Below are 19,644 nucleotides of genomic sequence, written 5' to 3'. Positions count from 1 at the left end.
TCTCCAATAGCACTGTTTAGAGGAATTTTCTTAATTCCTCTTTACCCAGTTTCTCCCTGAAATCAAATAATCAGTTCCGTTTTCCTCTTTTTAGGAATTTAGAGTCAGTTTCGAATCAGTTCTGTTTTGATCAAAAGAAAAAATTTGAAGAGAGGATAGGCAGGAGGGAGGTTTTTGCAAAATTTCAGGATTTCAATTTATAGATGCTCAGAAGCGATCAGTGTTTTCGCCGACACTCTGTCACTTAATCATCTGTGGTTTTCCATAAGAAGGAATCATGAGTGTAACTCTCATTTGCACATTCTCTCCCTCATCTGCTCCTGTCTACAGGATGGTTTAATTTTTCCACATTCAGGAGAGATCTTGTATTAGTTGCAAGGCCTACTATTTGGTTGTTTACTTCTCCCTTCAATAAGAGGCGCAAGGCTATTGTTGGAAACAGTGTGGAGGTATAGGATCATATATCCATTGCTGGTGGGGGTGCACAGTGATCAAAACATTCTGGAAAAATATCATAGCTCAAATTAAGTTTTTAACCGGTTATGATATCCCAGAAAAATCCGAAATTATCCTCAATATAGCAAGGAATTATTAACTGTATTACTTTCAGCTGCAAAAACAACAATCGCACAGAGCTGGAAGAGTAATTCCCCTCTATATATTGCTACATGGTACTCCAAGGTATGGGAACATCTCCTAATGGATAAAATCTCAGATAAACTGGCAAATTCAGACCCTTCTCGCAACTCCCAAGCATTTTATGGAAGGTGGAGGGTGATATAGGAAAAATTGGAGTATGTTCTAGAACAAATAAAACCCACACAGAAATCACAGTATTATAACTTTATCCGTAAAGAACGGATCTTGTAATTATTGGCTTGCTGTTATCATTATGTTCTGAGGGTTTGTTCGTTTAGTGTTGATATTTGAATCCCTTAATATTGTATTAATATTACAAGTTGTATGTCAACACATTGTTTCTATATTGAAAATTAAAAAATATTTAAAAAAAAAATAAGAGGGGCAAGGAAGGGAAAATGGAAGTCCTAGTCTGTACCACTGTAGACTCGAGGTGAAAGCTCAATTGATAAAATGTTCAATATAAATCTTCCTTCCACCGGGAAAGAGAAGTAGGAAATCCAGAAGAAGTTCCTGCTATCTAGTTCTTTATGTGGAGGCTTTTTCCTGCCTTCCCTCATGTGGTCATTCTCTTCCTGTGGTACAACCCAAACGCAGGTTTACCACTTCAAGGAGGATTAGGCCATCACCTCCTTTACTTAAAAAAAACCCCTTTCCCCTAGATTCCTGAAGTTCGGCTGCTCTCCGTTCTACCTTACAAAAAAAGCAAGGCAACTTCTCTGTCACAGGTCAAACACAACTTTTGTAAAAACGAGAAGGCATCTCACAGTGCCAAGTAGAAAAAGGAGGATGTGCCATCAAGTGTAACCAACTCACGGTGACCCCCTTCTGTGAGGCATTCCAGGCATGAGATGAGCCAGAAGTAGTATGTCCATTGCCTTCCTCCTAGGGTTGCCAACTCTGGGCTGGGAAATACCTGGGGTTTTGGGGGGTGGAGCCTGGGGAGAGGAGGAACATCAGCGGGGTACAATGCTGTAGAGTCCACCTTCCAAAGCAGCCATTTTCTCCAGATGAACTGATCAGTTGTAATCCCAGGAGATCTCCAGCCATTACCTGGAGGTTGGCAACCGTACTTCCACATAGTGCCCTTAGTCTTTCTTGGTGATGTCCCATGGGTGGCCCTCCCTAGCCAATTTGGGCCAAGCGGGCTCCTCACGGGACTAAACCAGGATCCAAAGAACCACGAAGCTCACACTCTGTAAACTGCACGGGGTTTCAGTCTTGTTCTTTCTCGGTTCCTGCCCATACCACAGGGCAAACATTTTTTGAACAGAGACATGCTTCGAAAGCAGTTTGAGATACAGCATGGAGAGCAGCCATAGAAAGAGGATAAAGTTTTTTTAAAATCCTTCTGTCTACCACAAATCCTAGCGTGAGCCTAATTAGCTTATTGGCTCTCCGCCCCGGTAAACTTGCCCTTAGCAGGAACTCCTGTAGAACATGGATATAGTGTGCTTTAAGACATAAGAATGTCCTTGGCCTCATTCCTATCACTCCGGTCAGCAGCCTAAAGGATCTTCCTTCAACTTAAGGGGCTGTTCCTCTGCCAAAAGAGCCACTGATGTCAGATGACCGCTCGACAGGCAAGAAGGCTTCAAACTTCTCAGAGCAGCATAGTTGGATAATGACCCTTCTGTCCACTTGTGATGGGTGGACGAAAGTAGGAAGCATCTCTTCAGTGACATGAGAAGTGGCCCAGTCAGTCATGGCTGAACTCCAAATGCTTTCACAGTTCCTTCAGCCAACGCACACCTAGTATTTATTTAGTCATGTTTTAGTTTAAAATATTTATATCCAGCCTTTTCCTGTGGGTCAAGGCAACTTCCAAACCATCATTTAAAACCAACAGCATAAAACCCCAAGTGACCCCCCTCCCCCATATAAAAAGGATTTGCCTTCATTTGCATCATGAACATGAACACATGAAACTCCCTTATTCTGAATCAGGCCCTTTGCCCGTCAAAGTCAGTATCGTCCACTCAGACTGGCAGCGGCTCTGCAGGGTCTCGAGATCTTAAATAAGTCTGATAATGATGTTGTAAGGACATTTAAAAAATTAGTAAAGGAAAGCTGTTAAGATTATCCTGAAAATGGGAAATAAGCTAAACCGCCAGTTAAAATTGTATGAATGAACAATCTGGTGAACAGAGATCTCCCATTATACCAGCTATTAAATTGATTCATTTAGACCAACTGGTGGGCTGCAGAAAAGCAATTAGGTCTGGCTATAGTCAAGTAGATGTAAAAACGTTGCCCATAGTAGCACGCTTAGGGGAAAATGTTGAAACAGAGTATTCTGCAATTTAACACTACATCTTTGATCAGGTTTGGTGTGTAAATTCCCTCAGATACTTACTTGGGGAAGCCTTGAGAGACCTCCTTTGTATATATTTTATTGAGTAGTGCATTCTGGGAAAAGGCAAAGTATTGTGGGGGAGCAAGGTTTGACTCCAGTAGTGCCTTAAAGACCAACAAGATTTCCAGGGTATAAGTTTTCTTTTTTTTTTTTTTTAATAATCTGTTTATTAAATTTTCCACACCTATGCCTCACTCCAAGTGAGACTAAATTACATATCACCGAATATACATATTTACAGAGATCTTCCCTCATACAACTTAAATAAATCCGACATTGGCACCCAATTCTAAAGATTATGTTAATTTATGGTCATTTATGACTCTTTTAACCAATCATAAAATTTTTTCCAATAATTGTCATATTTTTCCATATTTCTTTCTTCAACAATATAGGTTAGTTTCTCCATTTCTGCAATATAAAATAATTTACTTATAATCTCATCCTTTGAAGGAATAGAATCCTCCTTCCATCTTTTAGCGAATACAATCCTTGCTGCCGTTAATATTTGCATGATTAAATAGATTTCTTTCTCTTTATATGAATCGGGGAGTATGCTTAACAAACAACACTCGTTATAACCCCAATCCTGCATCCATGCAATCATTGATGGTTTTATCTGTTCCTCTTCCATTTTCCACTCCAACCAAAAATTATACATTCCTTTAATAAATTTCTCTTTTGTATTTAACCAAATCTTATCTAAGTCAGTCATATTATTATAGATGCCCACTTGTTTATCCCTTGTCCATCTTGATATTAGTTGGTTTTTTTCCCACCATGTCATCTTTGTATCTTTTTCTTCAAGCCATTTCTCTGATACCAACTGTCCTTTGGAGTCTAAGAGATCGTCATACCTCCATTTCGAGTATTTAATGTATAAAGAGGGTAATTGTATTGCTTCTATGGGAGAAATCCACCTAGGCACTTTTGTGTAGTATTTTACTTTGATCTCCTCCCAGATTTTATATAGCGCCGCTCTAATGGTATGTTGTTTAAAAAGAGTGGCCGGTCTATCCCTATTATACCACATATAAAAGTGCCACCCCCTTTGTATATCGTGCCCCTCAAGACTCAATACTCTCTTATCATCTTGTACCAACCAGTCCCGTAACCAATTCATGGCTGCCGCTCTATAATATAAGGCCCAATCCGGAAGGGCAAAACCACCTCTTAATTTACTTTCTTGTAGATATTTTAGCTTTATTCTTGGTCTTTTTTGTTGCCATATAAAATCCTTTACTAACTTCTCCAGTTTTTTGAAGAACATTTGGTTCTTTAGTATCGGAATAGTTTGAAATAAGAAAAGAATACGAGGTAAGACATTCATTTTTATCGTTGAGACTCTCCCTAACAATGAAATATGTAAACCTTTCCATAATTCTAAATCTTTCTTTACTTCTGAAAGTAGTTTTTCATAATTATCATTATACAGTGAGCAACACCTATTTGTCAGTACTATACCTAAGTATTTTACCTTCTTTTGAATTGCAAAACCTGAGAGGTCCTGAAGATATTTTTCTGTATTTCCTCTGGCATTCTTTAACAAGATCTTTGTTTTCTTTTTATTTATTTTTAGTCCCGCCACTTCACCATATTCTTTTAGGTCCAAAATTAATTTATCCAACGAACTTTGCGGTTCTTCCAAAATAAAAGTCATATCGTCGGCAAAGGCCTGTACTTTATAATGTTCCCCTTTTATCTCTAAACCCTTAATGTCTTTATCCTGTCTAATACATGTTAACAAAATTTCTATAGCAAAGATATATAAAAGTGGCGACAATGGGCAACCCTGACGGGTACCTTTTTGAATTTCAATATTGTTTGTTAGGTCACCATTTATTGTTATTTTAGCTGTCTGTCTTTGATAGATGTTTCTTATCATTTTCAAAAAATTTTCTCCACACTCCCAATATTTTAGTTTTTCTAATATGAAGTCCCAGCTAATATTGTCGAATGCCTTCTCTGCGTCGGCAAATATTAAGGCCATTGTTTTTTCAGGATGTTGTTCATAGAATTCTAACACATTTAGAACTATTCTTACGTTGTCCTTAATTTGTCTCTTCGGCAAGAAACCTGCTTGGTCTTTATGGATAACTTGGCGAAGAACCCTCTTAAACCTAGCTGCTAAAATATATGCATAAATTTTATAATCGGCGTTGAGTAATGATATAGGCCTATAGTTGCGTATTTCATTTCTTTCTGTATCCTGTTTATGTATTAGGGTGATTTGGGCTTCCCTCCATGAACTTGGAATTTGTCCCTCATCCAATGAGTTATTAATTACCTTTTGCAGCGGTAATGCTATTTCCTCCTCAAAAGCCTTATAGAACTCTATAGGAATTCCATCTGGACCTGGCATTTTATTATTGTTTTGATTTCTTATCGCCTCTGTAATTTCACATATAGTTACTCGCTCATTTAGATCTCTCCTTTGCTCTTCAGTAAATTTTCCTTCTAGATATTTATCAAAATATCTTTTTATGTCTTCTAAATTAACATCATCTCTTTTATATAGTTTTTAATAAAAATTTTCCACGATCTCTTTCAAATCTTTTAAAAGAAATTTTTCCTGTCCTTTCTCGTCTTTTAAACTTTTTATTGTTTTTTTTTCTCTTTCCTCTCTAAGTTTATACGCCAGCCATCTCGTTGGCTTATTGGCTTGCTCGAAATATCGTTGTCTTGCAAATTTTACTTTTGTTGCCACTTCTTGAGTTAAAATACAATTTAGATGATGCTGTAGTTGATTAATTTTATTTTTTATTTCTTGCAAGTTATCCTTTGCTTTTTTCATTTCCTTTTCTTCTATCTTAATATTTTCCTTTATCAAGTTCAATTCCCTATCTTTTTGTTTTTTCTTCCACGCATTTTGCCTTATAAACCATCCTCTTGAATAGGCCTTAAATGTGTCCCATATAATTTCTACAGGTACCTCTGCTGTCATATTTTCTTTAAAGAACATCTTAAATTCCTTTTTGGATTCCAATAGGAATTTTTTATCTTTTAATAACCATGTATTTAAGGTCCATCTTCTTTTTTTTAATACATCTGTTAAAGTACATACAATTGGGTTATGGTCAGCATAGGTTGCTGGCAAGATTTCAATCTCTTTCACATCATTTATCATTTCTACGGAGACCCACATCATGTCCAACCTAGACCAAGATCTGTGTCGGCTGGAATAATAGGTGAAATCCTTTTTATCTATATTCTGAGTTCTCCACGCATCTACGAGTTTAAATTCTTCTATTGTTTGTAAAAAGGCTTTAGGCAATTCATTTCCTCGTCTCTGTTTTTTATCCAAGTATTTTCTATCCATTAACCTATCATATACTGCATTAAAGTCACCTACAATACAGATTTCATCACACATTAAATTCACCAATACTTCTCTCAATTGTCTGAAAAACTTTTCTAAATTTTCGTTTGGAGCATATATATTAGCAATTAAAGCCGATTTATTTTGTCTATATATCTTAATCAACACCATTCTACCATCTTCAGATGCAAATAATAGCTCTGGTTGTAATTTTTCCTTAACATATATAGCTACCCCTTTTTTTTTCTTTGTAGCATCTGCTGCCAAGAATAGTTTTCCTAGTTTTTTATTTTCTAGTAAATGTGCATCATCCTTTTTAATGTGTGTCTCCTGAATGCAGATTATATCTACATTTTGTTTTTTTAATTGTAAATAGGTTCTAGATCTCTTTTGCGGGGAATTTAATCCATTTATATTGATAGAGATTATTTTTATACCCTGACTACTCATCTTTGTCTTGTTCTCTGTGACTCTTATTTGTTCTTTGTTGCAGTCTTGTAGTCATTTTGGGGGCATATGTATATCTCCCCTTTCTATTTTTCTTTTTTTTTCCCCCTTCCTTTTCCTCTTTATTACTGCCTGCCTCCTCTTGTTTCTGAGATTCATCTTCTGATTCTGTAGATTCTTCTTTTTCCTCTAACCAACCTAGGTCCTTTCCGTATTTTTCCAAGAAGTCTTCTAACTTAAATATTGAATTTATCCTAAATCTTTTCCCTTTATACATAAAGAAAATACCCTCTGGAACCAGCCACCTATACTGGATATTCTGACTTTTCAGAAGGTCAACCAGGATGGAGTATTCTAGTCTCTTTTCTCTAACCCTCCATGGTATCTCCCGTAAAATTTTAACTTGTGTGTCATTTATTTTAAGGGTCTTTTCGTTTGTCAATTTCAATATCTTGTCTTTTTGGTCTCTCCTAATGAATTTTATTTGAACTTCCCTGGGAACTTTATTACGCCTTGCATAGGCAGAATTAACTCTATAGGCTGCCTCTATATTTGTCTCTATTTCTCCAATCGATTCTATCTCTAGAAATTCGGCCAACGCCTGGCTTATTTCTTGTTTTAGATCTTCATCTTTCTTTTCTGGTAAGTTTTGTAATCTAAGAATATATGACGCCTTTTCCATTTCCAGTTTAATAACCGCCTCTTCTAGGGATTCTTGCTTATTTTCCACCTCCTGTAATTTTTCCTCTGTATTTCCCACTTTCAATTCCAACTTATTTGTCATATTTACTAAAGAAGCTATCTCTTGCTTATTTTCAGCCAATTGTTTTTTAATCTCCTCCGTCTGTATCGTCAATTGATTTGAAATGTCATCTAACTTAGACAGTTCCTCGAGTTTTTTTTGTAATGGTTGTATCGCTTTAGCTACTGCTGTCTCCACGGCTGTATTAATTACACCTAGCATTGATTCCTGGATCAGATTTTGTAGCTCTTTTGGGTTCATTTGTGGTATACTTGGGGGGTTTGAAAAGGAGGGTCTTCTTCCTCCCGTGGTTTTGTCCATAATTTATGTTCTTTGTCAACTTCTAATACACCCTATAATTTAAATTTGTGTTTATAATTCTCACTACTTGCTGAAATTTCAAATCTACTTTATCCACCACCAATGACACCACTCAGCATTATATATTAACCAACCCCCACAATTTTAACCCAATCCTTTAGCCACAAGAAAAAGAGATTTTTTGTTGGGCCCTTCCCTTTAATCCCAAGTTTTGACTGCTGAGTTTCTTAATAATTTTATTCTGCCGAATTGAGCTCACAGCATATATATATCCTAGCTTCTCTTATTACAACCTGTTACCCATCAAATATCAAGTACCACTTGACCTCTTATCATTTCCAGTTAAATCATGAGTTTCAATTCATTATATCATTCAAATCATTCAAAATCAAGAATTTTTACCCCTTCCTAGTTGATTTCCCCAATTAATTACTTTAACTTATATACAATTAATTTACCCCCTTCCAAAACATTCATCAGAAATTTCCCCCCTCCTAATAACACTCCTAGTATCACCATTCACACCCTTAAGCTTTGGCACCAAAGACAAACAACCAAACAAAGCAATAAAAATATCAACCACAAAAATATCAACCACAAAAAAACAGAAAATCAACACTCTCACAATGTTATACCACAGTTCAGTTCTTTTTAGTCTTCTTCGTTTCTATGAGTGTCTCTCCATTTCGCCTCTGTTGTCTTCGTAAACCTTGAAGACCAACCACTATTTCTGTCCTTTGAGTCCTCCCTGCCTTCTCTTTTCCGCTGTTTTCTGGTTGTTTGTTCTATGTTGTTCTTCTCTGGTGCTTGCCTCCCTGTGTCTCCCTGATTACGTTGCCCTGTTGTCTTCCAATAGTATGCTTTTTAAAGCTGTTGAACGCTGCTGAGCGCGGTCCCTTTAAACGCAGCGTTTTGTAAAACAAGCCGGAGAGTCGCGATCTTAGATTCGCCGCTTTTTTTCTTCTTCCTCTTGAAGTTCTACAACTCTCTAAGTCGCCAAATAAAGTTTTCTTGGATCCTACTAAGAGGTTTGCAGAGTTCTTTTGGTAAAGATACCTGGAAAAAATTTCTTTTGATGTGCCAACACCTTCGGGAAGAATCTCTGCTTGGTTCCGCCGTTAACTTTACCCAGCCGGAGAAGCCTCGCTGGGTGCAGCCCCACCTCCTGCACCGGAGCAACTTTCCTGGTCCAAAAACAAGCCGCCGCTTGCTCCTGCAGCCCGGAAAAACAGAGCTCCCTGCTGGAGAGACTTTCCTTGTCCCTCTTTGGAAGTTTGGACACCCGTTGGCGACCTCTTCCTTGAAGGTAGGGCAATAGGGCGATTTTCGGTCAGGAGCGCACCCCGACCACGACCGTCCCTGTTACGACCGGAACCGGAAATTTCCAGGGTATAAGTTTTCAAGAGTCCAAGCTCATACTATGGAAATCTTGTTGGACTTTAAGGTGCTGCTGGATTTAACCCTTTCTCTTCTACCGATGGCCGACATGGCTACTCACCTGCAACTTTCCTCTTGGAAGACTTTTTCTGTGGGAAAACATGTCCATCGGTCTCATGATCCCCTCAGCTTGATGACTTTGTAGCATCCTGACACATTTGCTCCGCTCCCAGGCAGGCCTTTACTACTAGGTAGCACTGATTTGATTACAGAGCCCGGTCATTTGTGAGGATTATTCGTTTATGCAACGAAATACACTTCCAGCTCCCAGATTTTTGTTTCTTCTGGACGATAGTGACTCTTCAAGATACAGAAGTTGGCTATCTCCAGTGTAGGCTAAACCAGGGCATTTTATTGTCACGGTATTCACCGGTACTGATTACTGGCACCTTTGAGGGGACGAATCGCCCAAGTCCTGAGTGGGGAATTGGGGGGAATCCGTGTAACCTTCTAGAGTACTGGCACTTCCTCCTCCTCCAACAACAAAGTTGTAATGTCACCATAATTCGCATCAAAGCTTACTCTGATTATTTATTCCCTCCCACAAGATTGGGGGGGGGGGAGTTTTTCAAATGTTGAACAATTTCTTAGTGATGTCAGGATTTTTACTTTCTTCAGATCCCTGACCAGAGTGCTGGCAAACCTGCAAATGCGGAAAGAAATAAAGGAAAACCAAAAGGTTGGTTTCTTTTTTTTTAATTATGCAAAAGAAAATAATGAATCATACTGTTCTGCGAGATAGTATATTCTCATGTAACTTTAAAAAAAACAACCAAAAAACCCAACCAAAATGTTAACCCCCCCCCCCCCCCGACAGTCTTTTCTAATCAATTATGGTCTTTACCGCTTGTGACATTTTCCCGAAGTTATACGTGGCCTGGCCTCCTTTGCCAGCCTGCTGAGCAACTGGCATTCCAGCTGCCCGTGAGGACCGAAAATCAGGCCATTAATGTTCAAACGATGCCCCCAGGGGCTGAGCTTTAAGCCTGAAGTAAGCACCTTTAAGTGACCTCTGAAGTCCAACATCAATCAGCTCAGCACACAAATGCCCACAAACAGGGTAATTTATACATTTCTCTGTTGGAAACGGTATGCCCTGCCCATTATGCTGTAAGATCTTGCCTTCGATGCGGACGTTGCTAGGAGTTCTGCCGCTCTTTAGTGTGGATGTTAAATGTGAATTGATGCACAGATCTTTAGCTTGTATTAGGCCAGGGCTGCCAACCCTGGGTTGGGAAAGTCCTGGAGATTTGGAACTGGGGAGGGGGACGGGAGCTCCAGCAGGGTATAATGCCACATGGAGTCCACTCTGCAAAGTAGCCATTTTTTCCCAGGGAACTGATCTCTGGAGGTCCAAGAATCACTGAGTTGGAAGGGGCCGTACAGACCATCTAGTCCCAACCCCCTAGTCAATGCGGGATCAGCCTACAGCATCCTTGACAAGTGTTCGATAGAATACTAATTCCATGAGATCTCCAGGTCCCACCTGGGTGTTGGCAACCCTATGCCTTCATCCTTTATTGATTGATTGATTGATTTGTATCTCGCTCTCCCTGCTGAGGCAAAGCTCTGGCTTACACACGATACGTTAAAACAGCTAAAAACACAGAATTAAATAAAAGCACGACGATATAATGATAAAACATATCTTAAAGTACTAGTACATTCATAGAGGATGGCGGTATTAATAGCATCCAAGATAACTACCGCCGTAGTCTGGGTTTTTGTCAGGCTATTGATCACAGTATTTAAATTGATGTTGGTGTTGGGGCAAGCACCTCAGTCTTAGAATGGCCTAGTGGAAGAGCTCCGTTTTACAGGCCCTTGTTGAAGATCCCGCAGAGCTCAAATTTCATTTGGGAGCTGATTCCATAATACCCGTGTAGCTAGGGAAAACGCCCTAGTTCTTGTTGGTGTTAACTTAGCGTCTCTAGGGCCTGGGGGGACGAAGCGATCTCAGTGCCTCAGGGGAACATATGGGGAAAGGCGGTCCCTCAGGTAGACAGGCCCCAGACCATTTAGGGCTTTAAAGGTCAAAACCAGCACCTTGAAGCGTATCCGGAATGCTATTGGCAGCCAGTGCAGCGACCTCAGCACAGGTTGGATGTGTTCCCTCATGGGGAGGCCCATCAGCAACCTGGCCGCGGCATTCTGCACGAGCTGCAGCTTCCGGAGTTGCCCCAAGGGCAGCCCCATGTAGAGAGCATTGCAGTAATCCAGCCTCGAGGTGACCATAGCATGGATCACTGATGCCAGATCATTGCGTTCGAGGAAGGGAACCAACTGCCTAATCAGCCGCAGATGGTAAAAGGCTGCCTTGGCAGTGGCTGCTACCTGGGCCTCCATTGTCAAGGAAGCTTCCAGGAGAACTCCCAAACTCCTGACCCTCGGAGCTGGCACCAATGGTGCCCCACCGAAGGCCAGAAGTGGGACCCCTACCCCCGTACCACTCCGATTCAGGCATAGGACCTCCATCTTCGTTGGATTCCGTTTCAGTCAACTCAGTCTAAGCCAGCCCGCTACGTCCCGCAACGCTCGGTCCAGATCTTCTGGGGTAGAGCCAGACTGACCGCGTAACAGCAGATAGAGCTGGGTGTCATCCGCGTATTGATGGCACCCTAGCCCGTGTCTCCGGGCAATCTGGGCAAGGGGGCGCATATAGATGTTAAACAACATCGGGGAGAGAACTGCCCCTTGAGGCACCCCACAAACTAGTGGGTGTCCCTGGGACAGCTTCTCCCCAAGCACCACCCTTTGTCCCCAACCTTGGAGAAAGGAGACAAGTCATTGCAAGGCAAGCCCCCGAATCCCCACGTCGGCGAGGCGGTGGGCGAGCAACAACCTTGTGAGGTTGGGTTAGGCTGAGGGATTGTGATGGGCTCACGGTCACTTGGTGGGCTTCCAGGGTGGAGCAGGGGATTCTAACCTGGTTAGATTCTAACCTGGTCATCCCAATTCCTAGTCTGGCACTGTAACCATTACTGAAGGATCACTGAAGGATGGTTGCCATCATCTAATAATATTTATCCGTATTACTTAATGTTTAGCACCTTACAATGTTGGATCATTTTCGTATGGTTTTAGGATTGTTTAAATTGCTTGCTTGTGTGTTTTCTTCTTTTATGTAAGCCGCCCTGAGCCGTCTTCGGCTGGGAGGGTGGGGTATAAATCTGATAAATAAATAATCTAAATAAATCATACCACCCCAGCCCTCAGTGGGAAGTTCTCCATTCCTCAGTAAAATAAACAGAACTGCGTGCTGCAAGTATTTCCTTGTCCTCCTGATCAGTCCAGTGGGGGTTGTGCGAGAGCACTCGCTGTTCCCTTGGGCCTCATGTGTCGAGTCTGGGCCGGTGTCGTATACTGGCTAGAGTGTCAGACTAGAATCTGGGGCTGCTGGGTTCAGATCCCTCCTCTGCTATGGAAGCTTGCTGGGTGGCCTTGGGCCAGTCACACAGTCTCTCAGCCTGACCTGCCTCAGAGGGTTGTTGTGAGGATACGATGGAGGAGAGGAGAATGATGTTAGTCACTCTGGTTCCCGACTGGGGAGAAAAGTGTGGTATAAATGGGGTAAATAAATGAAGGGCTAGTCTTTAAGCTGTTAATACAATGTTCTGTTGTGTTTGGTGCAGCAGAAGAACTCTTCTACCCCTCGGTGTCTGTTGCATTTTGGGGTATCCTTGATGGCCAAGCTGGGACTCTTTTCAAGTTCTGTAGTAGAGGGAAAGCAATGGTGCCAAAATGTTTCTCTTTTCTATATTTTTAAATTTGTCTTTCCAAATTTAATGGTGCATTTTCAGAAACGGAATTGCTTACCGAAGAGGTATTTGTTATACGTTTTGGTTAAATTTACCTTGATTAAAATGCTAAAATCTCTTATAGGAAAGAAATCTCACTGATTTCACTGGAATGTACTGTTTCTGAGTACCAATGTTTACTGGCAGGATGCATCTCTCCCCCCCCCCCCCCACAAAGTTTTTCACGGGGGGGGTCTTCCCCCCCCCCCCCCCCCCATAGATGTTTCAGCCCAATTCTGAACTTCATGTCCATAAAATCTCTATTCAGAGCATGGTGGTTTTTATTCCACAAGACATGGGAGCGGAGCCGGTGGAGGGAATCCCTCCTCCTGTAGCCCACTGAGACTTCCAAAATGTTCACGGGGTCCAGAGAGGATACTCATGGACAGCATAGGGGCCAAAGGGTGGGAGGGCGTCTGCAATGGGAAAGGTGCATCCATGGAACCTCCACCCCCCTCTCTGCTGGCAGAAGTGTCCCCCAAAACAGATACAATACAGGCATTTTTTTAAAAATGAACTCCTGACACATCTGTGCTGTGGCCTAACAATTTTCTTTCATTTTAAAACCCTGGAGCTATTTTTTCCTTTGAGCCTCTTGCTCTTTTCAGTAGGTAGGCGTCTTTTCACAAATTCCTATTTTAATTTTTCCTCTCTCTCTTTCTTTGCCTCACTGCAGATTACTCACTTTTATTAGACTGCAGCAGCTGTAGAAACGCAGTATAAAATGGTATCGGGAACTGGTAGTTAAACAGCTCTTAAAATAGATCTGAATGTGTTCCGATGTCAGTTGCCGTCTCTTTTTGGAAAATCCTGTTACCTGACAGAAGACCTTTGAGCCTCTCCTTCAAATGTCATCTCTAAACTAATGTTTCATTAGAGGCGGCCCTAATACATTTGCACAAATTACATTGTCAAAATGGCAAGCTGGAGTGTATTTAGACACACGTTAAATTGGTACTCCCTGTTTTGAACCTGCCACATGAAGGAGATTAAAACGTAACTTTGAAGAGCGGAAGCAAAAGGCTGTCAGTCCTTTGAACATGCGTATATATAAAATGACATTTTGGGATTAATTTGGGTGCAAATTAAACCTGACCGCATACCGTTACGCCGTCCTTGGGGACCGCATGAAAAAGATATTTTTGAGTTCACATGAACACAGTGGTAAAAAGCAATCTCTGTTTTGTTGGAATATAAGTTTTTGGCAGCAATTCAGACATCAGTGGTACAGCAGAATAAATTGTCATGCCGTTTTGAGCTACAGGATATTCGTCTAACAGCAGGAGAGGCAAGGTCTCAAGCTGTGCAGAACTGAAAGATTCCCCTCTAAGATAATGAAAGTTGAATAGAAAATGCAATACAGGAAAGAGGCTAAAGGCTATTAAGGACTGAAAAGTATATGATGATTAGATGCAGTCAGGAAAGCATTCAGGGGTAAGTAGCTACGTTCCGGAAGATGTTCCAACCAAAATAATGTTTCAAGTTTTGTAGGCTTGTGAAAGCCATTTTCTCATTTTTACTCTGGGGTTGTTGTTTTTTTTACTTAACCTAGTGGAAAGAGCTCACTTTGTGTGGCCCTTGTAGAGTACAGCTTTTGTACCAGGCTCAGTGAAATAGTGTCTCCTAATTGAGAGGTCCTTTTTTCACTGCACGTAGGACAGAAGAAACACAGAACAGCCCTGTTGTATACAAGAGCTTTATAGCCTTTAATTCTGCCTGCCTTTGTCACACCTACGTTATGGGGTGGAACATATTCTGACTCGCAGTTTATAGACTGTTTGCCATAAGCAAATGCAGAAATGAGCCATTATTTTAATGTAGGACTCCAAGAGCAAATCTCACGCACAAGCACTGGGGGCTATACAGTGTAGCTGTTACCATGTTATCTTTCACACATACAAATCTAGACTCAGACCAGATCTGGTAGATGAGTGGCTGAGCCCCATCCAGTCTAAGAGACAAGTGAGCCCAGTCAGTTCAGCTGGATTTTCTCTCTGTAATGGAGTCCACAGTAATTACAACAGCGAACACAGTTTAAGAAGAAGAAGAAGAAGAGATTGGATTTATACCCCGCCCTTCACTACCCAAAGGTGTCTCAGAGCGGCTTACAAACTCCTTTCCCTTCCCCTCCCCACAACAGACACCCTGTGAGGTGGGTGGGGCTGAGAGAGCTCTTGACAGAAACTGCTCTTATCAGAACTACAGCTTGCCCAAGGTCATCCAGCCAGGTGCAAGTGGAGGAGTGGGGAATCAAACCCGGTTCTCCCAGATTAGAGTCCGTGCCCTTAACCCCTGCACCAGACTGGCTCTCAGGCATCTGGCGCGAAGCCTCATTTTCGATGTCAAGAACAAATCTCAGTTTGTTCCATAAGGGGACTGAAGCAGGTTAATTTTAAGCCACCTTTCCTCATGCCAAGCTTGAAGACCAAAGTCTTCAGTGTGTTGTGACATTTGAATGTCATTGCCTGGGCAAATGGAGGCTGCTTTTCTACCTTTTTTTAAAAAACACACAACAGCAGTGGGAATTCTTCACTAGTTGCTGTGATAGAAATCAACCTCAGTAAGGGAGTCTGTGCAAGGGGAAGGCAAGAAGGAGGGAGCGTGTCAATCTGGCAATTAACCAGGCTCATAATTGTCACAAATCAACAAATGTTTGGTTTGTGGTATCTGAATTGGACCTAAAACACAGGGAAGTCACTTTTTGTTTTGAAATGTTGAAAGATATTTTCCAGTAACACCTTGACTGTCTTGAGCTTTGCTGGATTTCTAAATCAAGACTGGATTTAAATTAGCAATATTAGTAAATGTTAACGGTCAGTTTTGACCTATAAAGTTAATGAATAAGGCCCAGTCAACACCAGTGCCCCACAGCCAGCAAAAGGACTGAGGCGATAGGTGATGGCCTGGTGCCCGCAAAAGCAAGATGGGGCATAGCTGCCTAGTGTCCTCCTGTTTCTGGCATATAGCTGGAATAACAGACCCCTGACACTTCCCCACTCCCAGGCAGATCTTCCCGCCAAAAATATTTTTAGTTCCCTTCAGTGACTGAGCCACCCTTCAGTAGTGTGTATTTTTTCATTATTTTATAAACTTTAATAACTGCCCCACCCTGTTGCAGATATTAGTTTAGGCTTATGACCCAGCACAGGAAATACAGGAGCTGTCTTGTTTTAAAATACCCTCATGAAATGGCGTGTGGGGTAAAATTAATGTTCAAAAACAGAACAGTCAGAGTATCCATAAATATGAAGATGCAAGATATAGAAGTTGCTGAGGTAAAACTTTCAAATATACATATACAGAATTGAGTTTTTTTTGAACAAACAAGACAGTGTTGGTGCAGCTTAATTTCTGAGTTTCAAATTGTTTTCAGTGAGAGGTTTTTGCTTGTTATATTTTTCAGCTGTTACACAGAATCTTAAATACAGTTTCTTAGAGGATAGCGTTGTCTTAGTTCTTCTGGGTTTCTCTCTTCAGAGGTATAGGTTTTTCCTTTAGATATTATAGCCTTCCAGTCAATGTTCCCTCTAAGCTGTGGAGTCTTGTGAGCAAAAATTCTACTTTCTGAGCTACTGGCATTAAAGTTGTGAGCAGGTGATTTGGCTACTGCATAAATTAGTCTGCTCTGGAGCCATCCTTCCTGAGTGAGGACAAAAATGGGTGAGCCGGAGGCTAAAACACTGTGAGCTAGCTCACACTAACTCAGCTTAGAGGGAACACTGCTTCCAGTAACTCTTGAGGTATCTAAGCTCTTCCCCTTTATCACAGACCAGGGTTTTCTTCCCAACCTCTTCCTACTGGCTAGAAGTTCTTGTCCCTAAGAAGCAGTAACTCCTTTTCCTATTTGTCTTGTCCGGGAGTTCTCTCTGACTCCTCAAACCTCCTGCCAAATCCCTCTTTTAAGTACTGTATGTCTGAATAAAGCAGTACTGTAGCTTTCTTGACTGAGAATCTGAATTCTCCTTCAGAGTAGTTTTTAATATATTTTAGACAATGGAGTCTCTCTTCTTGTCTCCCTATAGAAGTACTTTTCTGACAATTCCCTGACAGAAATCTCTGACTCCCAAAGTCGTTTCCCTCAGAAGCCAAACCCTCTGGCTACTGACCCAGGCATTAGATTACGGACAATGACCAAAAGTGACTCAAAAGGCGAATGAATCTTTTCTGTCCAGATCAGCTGTTTTATTTCCTCTCTCAGCTGATGCTGTTGAATCAGAGAGTGTGGGTAGAACAGCCAATCACATAAGCTCTTATCTCCAGGGAAGATTAACTCTTGAACTCCCCGACTCTCTGGCACAAGCAGAATTTTAAAAAGCCTGCTTTTCTGTGCAATCCATCACAGCTGGATTTAACTTTGACCTGTAATTAGGGTTGCCAGGCAACTGGTGGGAGGGTCGGGAAGTGGGAACAAGGATGCTAAACTATAGAGTTTCTGGCAGCCCCTGTCTGTAAAGGGTAGTGAATGAACAATGCCATTGTGTTCAAATGTGACACTCAAAATGATTTTTGGTGCTGCATAGGGGCTGAGTATACGAGACACATTATTGTAAGGTGTCCTGAAGAATCAAATGTGGAAGCAGGGATTTTTTTGTAGACAAAGTCCAGCAGGAACTCATTAGCATAATAGGCCACACCCAACAGTAGAAACTCATTAGCATATTAGGCCACACCCCTGACAGCATGGCTCATTGGCCTATTAGGCCACACCCCATGCCTTCCCTTGGCTTGCCTGGGTGCCACGCGGCTGCAGGGTTCCCGGGCAAGCCCCCCCTTGGAAGGGAGGAGAGGCAGTTTAAACTGCCTTCCCTTGGGCTAATTTGAAAGCTTGCTTTACTTCTTCTACCAAACTTTTGAAACTGTTCCCATGCGAGCACTCCGGTTTTAGTATCTCCATCCATCTCCTCACACTTCAATCCATCAGGTTCAACTATATTTCAAAATATTAAGCTTCTTAAAGGGTAATGGCACTTTTAGCAGAAAATTGTCTCTTACCCCCTTCAAGTTCGTCACGTCATTTAAAATCCCAAACACCTTTCCACGGCCGGTTTTTCCTTATTTCCCCCTTTTTTTTTAATAATCTATTTATTAATTTCAACACATATCAAAAAACAAACAAAGACATACATCACACACATACATCATATATAGGTATACATATCTTTGGTACCTTGTAGCATTATAGCATTATACAATAACCATAAATATCATTCTTTTAGTTTACCACTTCTCCGTTACAGTTTCTAGTAGCGCATCCTATAGCTATTTTATACCATATTTCCATTTTACTTACACTTGGTCAAAATCCAACCATTTTAGCAACTAGTTTTCCCTATCTCCCCTTCTTGCTTTCTGTAAAACACATCATCTTAGTTTCTATTAAATTCATAGATATTGATCCTTTGTCCAACTTATTATTATCAGACCACACTCTCTACCCTATTTCAACCACAGTTTTCCTTAATGATAAAGTATCCTTATGTAGCATTGCAAAATAATATTTTATACCTAAAAGTACACCTTCCTGGTTCCACTTAGTTCTTACCACAATAACAGGACTGTTTTATTATAATCTTCCCCCTCCTCTATGAGGATTACTTTTAAATCAAATTACTACAGATCTCAATTATCTTCCAGTTCCCAACCAATACTTGTACAGACAGTTTCCCCATATAATAGTTCAACTTTAACAATTACACATTCCTAATTGGTTGTAATATTTCATATTGCTACATTCCATCTCAATTTCAAACTTATCCTTTATGCAAAACAATTGCCTCGAATAGTAGTTCAACTTCAACAATTCTACACTACTAATTAGTTATAATATTACATATTGTTACATATTGTTACATTACTCCTAATTCATCTTTCCATTCTTACCATACCCTAATACCACATATGGCTATCAAAGGCAGATACATCCCTTTTCTCCTACCTCCCCTTCCTTTCTCTAATTCTTCTTCTTCTCTTTCTACTTCTTTCAAATGCCAGAAGTTCTTAAATTCCAATTGTCTTAAGACCAAACTTTGCCAGGTCCCTTCCCACAGATAGATCATCAATCTTTTGTTGTACCTAAAGTTCTTCTTAAATCTTTTAAGTTTCTTCTTTTCCTTCCCCTGGCAAATTAAGATATGTCCTTTTCTCCATTGTTCCTTCTGGGCTGTCTTTAAGCTCCTAAACTTTTTTCGTTCATGTCGCTTTAATTCTTGGCTCTGAGGTTTCCCCTTCTTTACGAGAATCTTTGTTCTTATGTAATATTTAAAGTTCCATCTCACTTTCCTTAGCCCTCTTTTTTCCTTAATTAGTCCCTTTTTGGCAAATCGGTTTTTTTGTTGTGTTTTAAGTCTCGGACTATGCCGTTTTTTTGGTTGACTCCCCACAAGAAGTTCATGATCCTGTAGTACATCCTCTGCGTATAAGGCTTGGTTAACTAAGGGCTCCCTCTCCTGGTCAAGATCTTGCGGTTTTAACACAGGTGAACCTCGTTCCAGTCCCTCTTTATTATCTATCTCCTCCCGTGGAGCCTGTTGTTCTCCGAATACACTTTTAAACGTTGATATTACTGCTGAGGCAAATGCTTGTTTAA

The 19,644-nt window shown here is 40.8% G+C and overlaps 1 protein-coding gene across 1 annotated transcript in view; it reads left to right on the top strand.

Annotated features, from left to right (window-relative positions):
* UGGT2 (UDP-glucose glycoprotein glucosyltransferase 2) overlaps positions 1-19,644 on the top strand; it is a 140,968-nt gene that overhangs the window by 34,229 nt on the left and 87,095 nt on the right. The window contains exon 9 of the mRNA XM_015417131.1: positions 9,880-9,940. Within this exon, the coding sequence (XP_015272617.1) occupies positions 9,880-9,940 (61 nt within the window). The remainder of the gene's footprint in view (positions 1-9,879; positions 9,941-19,644) is intronic.

The sequence above is a fragment of the Gekko japonicus genome, unplaced genomic scaffold (assembly GCF_001447785.1).
Source record: "Gekko japonicus isolate JY-2015 unplaced genomic scaffold, Gekko_japonicus_V1.1 scaffold927, whole genome shotgun sequence".
Taxonomy (NCBI): domain Eukaryota; kingdom Metazoa; phylum Chordata; class Lepidosauria; order Squamata; family Gekkonidae; genus Gekko; species Gekko japonicus.
This window is presented reverse-complemented; position numbering and strand designations above follow the sequence as displayed.